The 6627-nt window shown below is 33.4% G+C and overlaps 1 protein-coding gene across 9 annotated transcripts in view; it reads right to left on the bottom strand.

Moving 5' to 3' along the window:
• Nucleotides 1-1141: 1141 nt before the first annotated feature.
• LOC127071768 (dopamine D2-like receptor) overlaps nucleotides 1142-6627 on the bottom strand; it is a 125392-nt gene continuing 119906 nt past the window's right edge. For 8 of the 9 annotated variants that reach the window (XM_051011405.1, XM_051011398.1, XM_051011399.1 and 5 more), the window contains 2 exons: nucleotides 5818-6314; nucleotides 1142-5533 (listed from right to left, as the gene is read on the bottom strand). In XM_051011405.1, coding sequence (XP_050867362.1) covers nucleotides 5325-5533; nucleotides 5818-6314 — 706 coding nt within the window. In that variant the 3' untranslated portion in view covers nucleotides 1142-5324. The remainder of the gene's footprint in view (nucleotides 5534-5817; nucleotides 6315-6627) is intronic. The other variant, XM_051011404.1, reaches the window with a different exon arrangement.

Raw genomic sequence — 6627 nt, 5'->3', positions numbered from 1 at the left:
ATAAATCAATAAAAATTGTTGTCAAGTGTTGCATCGGAAAAACACAAATAAATGCATTCGTTTTTCGAAAGCAAATTGTTGGGCGAAGTTGGAATATCGTTTTTCGCAACGAAGAAGATGAGAGAAAGTTTCCTCGTGTAGTTTTAAAGTGTATGTGGTTGGGGATAGAAAGAGATGGAAGGGTGGGTGAGATGGAGAGAGGTTTTTTCTTCTTTCCTATGAATGAATCATAGAAAAGGAAGCAAGAAGCAAACAAGTTCCTTCCCATTTTCGTATCTTCTTGTCTTTCTTCTCTTCCCGCATTAGAATACGAGGAAGAACTTTAAATATAGAACAAAACTCGAAAGAATCGAACTTTATCACAAATAACCGCACAAAACATTTAAACGATATCGATCTTTCGAAAGTACGAAGAGATCGGATGTGATAAAATAAACGTTACTCGAGTTACGAGCAAGAAAGCTTATACTTATACTTACCGTTTCAAGTTAAAGGCTATTTGGGATATCGGATAGCATTATCTAGGTGCTGAAAGTGATATTGTTATATATACATACACATATATATATATATATATATATATATATATATATATATATACACACTACGTATATACAATTTTTTTCTTACGTCCTTTTTCATTTATACTTTAATTTATTTACTTTTAACAAGTGCTTTTTAGCGTGTGTCCTCGAATATAGGTATTCTTTTTCCATGTATATATCTATGTATGTACGCATGTATGTATGTATGCATGTATGTATGTATGTATATATGTACTTACAAGTTCGTGTAACTTTTTTTGACGATCGTCTATATGTACTTATGTTTATCTTCTTCTTTTCTTTTCTTTTTTTTTCGATAATACGTGTATAATTGCGCTTATTTCGCGTCGCACGAGTAATCGTATTGCCTTCGATACACACACACCCACACACACACACACACACATAAACATACACACAGAGCTTTATTATTTTAAATACCTTTTTATTACACCTTTTGATTTTATTTCAGCAAAAATCATAAATCGTCCCTCTTATAATCTATGCCCTGTATAGACCATTGTTAGATAATATTAATTAAGAAATTCATAGGAAAACTTTTTGCATCCTTCACTTTTGCTGATACATTATGCATTTTCTCCCTCTCTCTCTCTTCTTCTCACACTCATAGACACACACACACACACACACATATACACATATTCTTTCTCTCATTCTCTCTCTCTCTCTCTCTCTCTCTCTCTCTCTCTCTCTCTCTTTGTCATTCATTCTTTCTCGATGTGCAACGTTGAGTCGCCTTAAATCTATTTCATCGATTAAGTACGATCATCGGTATCGATCTAGGGAATTTCCGTGACTTCCGGGCTTAATAGAGAATCGTCAGAAATACCCACGTTACTTTTTATTAATTATATACTTTATTTTTCTTATTTCATCTACTCTCTCTCCCTCTCTCTTTCTTTTCTTTTGGTTTGATTCTCGCATGCTATTCTTACTCGCTTCAATTTCGTCGATTTAAAGACATATTTACATTGAATATACCAACACAGTAAAATTCACAATTCCATTGTCTCTGTCCCTTTCTCTCTCAATAATTATTATACTTAAATACTATTTTTTTTGTTTTTTTTTTGCACACGATTATGTTCACTTGTTTGCTTATATGTGCATGTTCTGCGTGTATGTCCGCGCGTGTATGAACGTATACATATAGGTGGTTATTTATTTACAAGAAAAGGGAACTAATTAGGTTAGAAAAATACAACGATCTTACTCAGAATTGTAAGAAATTTTCTAACGTCTCTTCGAGAAATGTTACACAACTATAACACAAGACTAGGCTTATATTTTCCTTCGTTTCTTTCTCTCGGAAAAATACTCTTTAATTACCCTTCCAGTTTTCTTTTCCTTCTTCTTCTCCTTCTTTTACTTTTTTAATTCATTCGTAAGAGAAATAAATATTATAGTATTATATTCGCTGCAAATAAATTTGTTGCTTGCAGTTTGATCGACAAATCTAATTACTAATTGAGAAATTGGAAAAGCTTTATTGTTTTTCTAGGTTTTTAATAAAAATGAATAAAACTGAATTTCATACGATTCGACGTCGTTTCAATAACCATCGATCTTGGTACATATATATATATATATATATATATATATATATATATATATATACACACATACACCTTTTTGTGATATATGATAAAAAATGAAAACGATCATATCGTACATCGATTTAATTTACTTCTCTTTTATTAAGCAAATACGGTACACCTCTACCGTTCGTATCAATGATAAATTTCTTTTTCTCCTCTTCTATCGCTGGACGATGTCTTTCAAATTTTTTCTATTTTTCATCTGTATTTTTCATATCGCATGACTGCTCGTACTTCTTTTTGTCAATGTTCGTGAGAGAAACAGAGGGAGAGAGAGAGAGAGAGAGAGAGAGAGTCAGAAACACAAACGGATTTCACTATTCCGACATAGAAATGCACTTCCATTGGCTTCTGCTTCTCTTGTCAGCGACACCAAAAGCAAAACCACAGAAACTTCACTAATTAATAAGCTATCGATGGCGAAAAATGGCGTGAGATTTACGTGCGAACTATGATCCCGAGAAGGAGAGATATTTCAGGGAGAGAAAAAAAGTAGAAAAAAGAACGAATATAAGGAAGAAAAAATGTTTGAAATCTGTAGAGAAAGGTGAGAACGAGATTTAAATGAGTTTCTTTAAATCGTACACCTTCGAATTAACTTAACTTTGAGAAGATTATTTTTTTTGATTATTTCATTTTGATTAATTTTCCTTAAATTTAATATTGGTTCATTTAATTTGAAATCGATTGTGAATTAAAAAAATTAGGATAGATATGTGTACTATATCAATTAATCATCAATCAATATAAATCATCGAAGATCAATATTTATGATTTTTGTAATTTTAAACTTGATAATTTAAAGTATACAGAAATTTAGTAAAAAATTCGTCAACTTTTTATGTATTTCATAAATCTGATATTAATGATGAATTGGAGAAATGAATTAGGATATCAAAGTCAATATGAATTTTTAAAAGACAATACTTACGATTTCTTTAACTAAAAATAATTTAAAATAAATAAAATTTTAATATAAAAAATTTGCATAAAAATAGAATAATAACTTTGATTTAAAATCCTTCAAATCGAAGGATTAAATTGCAAATCTGGCTTTAACCTTTCTCAATGAAATTTGTTTTTGTAATCATTGAATCATAATGAAATTGTTGAATTGTAGGTAAATCAATCTTAGCTCGCACGGTTTCGAACGCCAGAAAACGCGATCTTTTTTATCGTATTGCGTCCAATGTGGCACCCACTACGTTTAATTATTTTCTACGATATATTTACAAATTTACACGATTAGATTTGGCGTTAGAAGCTTAGTTAGTTGGAAAATGAACGGAGTAGAAAGCTTTTTTCGATTGTTGACGTTATTGCGATAAAACGTGACACGCGCGAAATGCATCCTAAATCGGCCGAACGTATACACTTATTTACTCCTAATCTTTTTATCGTAACTCATTTTCTTTCTCTTTTTTCTTATAACTTTTCACAATAAATATCCATTTCGCGATCAACCTTCGTACGTAGATGTATGTATATGCGCGTGTATGCGTGTGCGTGCGTATGTATGTACGTGTTTGAGTAAAAAGGTCCTTCGAGAGTCGATAGAACGAACAGATAACACTGTGTAATTTCGTACTAACACACTGATATGTTTTGAAAAATTCGATCGCAAGGAATGTTCGTAATTTTTTTCTTCTTTTTCTTTTCCTCATCTTCTTTTTCTTCTTCTTCCTTGTTTTATTTGATTTTCTATTTTTTCTTTTACTTTTTTTTTTTTTTTTATTATCTTCATTCTCACAACGCAAATCAAAGATGCGAAGATGATTTTCGATCGACGAAAATGTATGTATAGGTAAAGAGCTCGAAATATTTGTCTTTCGTCGATTTCTTTTTTCTTTTTTCTTTTCCCTTTTTCTTTTTTCTTCTTTTCTTTTTTTTATAGACGTAATCTCGTGCTCACGCGAATATATATCCACAGAAATGACATAATACTTTGGAATCACAAATACGATTCGCAATAACATTCGAGTACGTCCGCATGTAAGTACGTGTTCGTGGAATGTAGTATCAGAATCGGTATATGCATAGAGTTGTTTACACAATTTAGGTATAGAAATACACCGAGTCGTCGAATTTTAATCGAGCACGAATATGTTTTGTGAGAGAGCGTGTGTGTGTGTGTTTCGACTATAATATATCTCGTCGTAAATCTCTCGGCGTATCTTTTATTTCTTTTTTGTCGTTTTTTTTTTGTCGATTTCTTTTTTCTTTTAATCTCTTTTTTCTTCTTTTTTTTTCTTTTTCTTTTCTTTTTTTCCTCCGTTTCTTGGCTGAGACTCAAGCGTCAGAGAGCCAAAAAAATATTGCTAAATTTTAGGTAACTAGTATAGTAATACTGTCACGGCTCGTACTCGGATATATCTACGAAAAATGTAGGTATACTTATAATAAACATTCGTACAACAAATATATCCTCCGTTAATAAATCCCCTCCCCCCGCCCCACCCACCCCCCGACTTGGATCCGTTTACTTTTATCTTCTTACATATCTACCGTTCAACGGAAAATGGAGCACATCAAAAAGAAAATGATATCGTCGAAGGAAAAACGTTTTCTCTCGAGCGACGCAGTACTATTATGTATATATTCGAACTAACGACCATATCCGAAAGAGTCCTTCGAAAGGTCGTTTTATACCTTTACTATATATATATATATATATATATATATATATATATATGTATATTTTTTTTTCTTTGTACAATAGTAGCGTATCTTAATATACTAAGATCATTAGCTCATTCATTTAAACATCATCGCACGATCACAACTTTCCAAACAATTCCGCTGCAATTCAGGTTATCCCAAGACGAGTGCTCATTGAAATAAAAAAATATAAAAAAAATTAGAAGAACAAACAAGTTGAAAGGAAAATTAAAAAAAAAGTAATAAAAAAACGAAAAATCAATGGGATGCTCGCTTTGAGAGTCCTTAATCTTAGCTCAAACGAGAACAAACGACATATCGGTGAAATTTAGGCGACGTATCGAGTAATAACACGTCCTACCTAAAATTTATTACATCAATCATTTCCCATCCGTTCATATTCGGAAATTTGATGATTCACGTTTTATCGAATAGATATTACGTTAATAAACGCGATGTTTATAGGTTTTTTTGCTATCTCGTAGCGTTTTTGTTTCGGGACTTAAAGACGCATAAGTTTGCCGAAGGCCTTTCGGAATTCGGGGTTGAAGACGGTGTAAATAACGGGATTGACGAAACTGTTCATGTAACCGAGCCACGAAGTGATAATGAAGGCCGTGACACCTGGTTGACAATCCATTGCCAACTTGTCGCACATTGCGTCCATGATGTTGCACGTGAAGAAAGGTACCCAGCAAATCAGGAAGGCGCCTGTAATCGTTACGAAAAAGAAAAGAAAAAAAGATAGCACAGCTAATGAGAAAAAAAAATTAGGATCAATTGTAAATGAAAATTGATCGATGCATAGATATATGCATATCTACTTTGTAACTTTTTTTTAAAGAAAATGATCGACCAGAAATAATCGGTCTAGATAAAAACGTGATAACGAGTTATTCAAGCAAGTATAGAGTTTTCGCCCACGTAAATGTAATATCGATAAGTTGTTAACCTTATACAACAAGAATCATGAATGTATACGTGAAACTTCTTACCCAAAACAATAGCTAGAGTCTTGGTGGCCTTGCGTTCCTTCTTGGCCGAACTTTTTTCCCTCTTTTTCTTGCTAGCCTTGTTAGCCTTGTATATCGCGAACTTCGAACTAGAACTAGCGTTTTTCTTATCCTTTTTACTGCCTGACGCGGTACCGGATAGAACGTTGGAAGTTTTACCGAACTGAAGAGGAAGCAAAGATCCGGTACTTTTGAGCCTTTTGAGTTCTTGCTTGGTAGCATCGTTTCCGTTCTTCTTTCGATCTGTTTGTGATCCTTGAACGCTAGTTGCGGCTGCTGATCCAGGTCTCGCCGATGGAGGAGGAGAGGATGACGTTGAGGATGATGGAGCCGAAGTGATCCGCGGATTTGGACTTGGACTCGAATTCGTTTCGGTTGGCTCGTGAATCATCGTACTACTCGCAGCACCGTCGTAACCCGAATTTCTTCGACCGTTCGATTCGCCCAGCTGTGCTTGCGCCACCGCGCTGAAACGACAACTATCATTCGAGTATCAGAAACCTCTGGATAGTTAATCTCGTTAATCATGTGACAAGGACGAATATTTCTCGATTTGTTCTTTGTTCTTTTCCTTTTTTTCTTTCTTTTTCCTTTCCTTTTCTTTTCTTCTTTCTCTCCTTTTTTTTCTATAGCGATTTTAAATAGCCTTGAGTATTGGATTTAATTTCTATATAGAAGGAGAAGTAGAGGTAGAGAAATAGTGAGAGAGCTTTCATCGCCATTTCTCTCTTTCTCTCTCTCTCTCTCTCTCTCTCTCTATCTATCTATCTCTCTCTATATCTCTTGTGATTA

The sequence above is a fragment of the Vespula vulgaris genome, chromosome 23, assembly GCF_905475345.1.
Source record: "Vespula vulgaris chromosome 23, iyVesVulg1.1, whole genome shotgun sequence".
Taxonomy (NCBI): Eukaryota; Metazoa; Arthropoda; class Insecta; order Hymenoptera; family Vespidae; genus Vespula; species Vespula vulgaris.
This window is presented reverse-complemented; position numbering and strand designations above follow the sequence as displayed.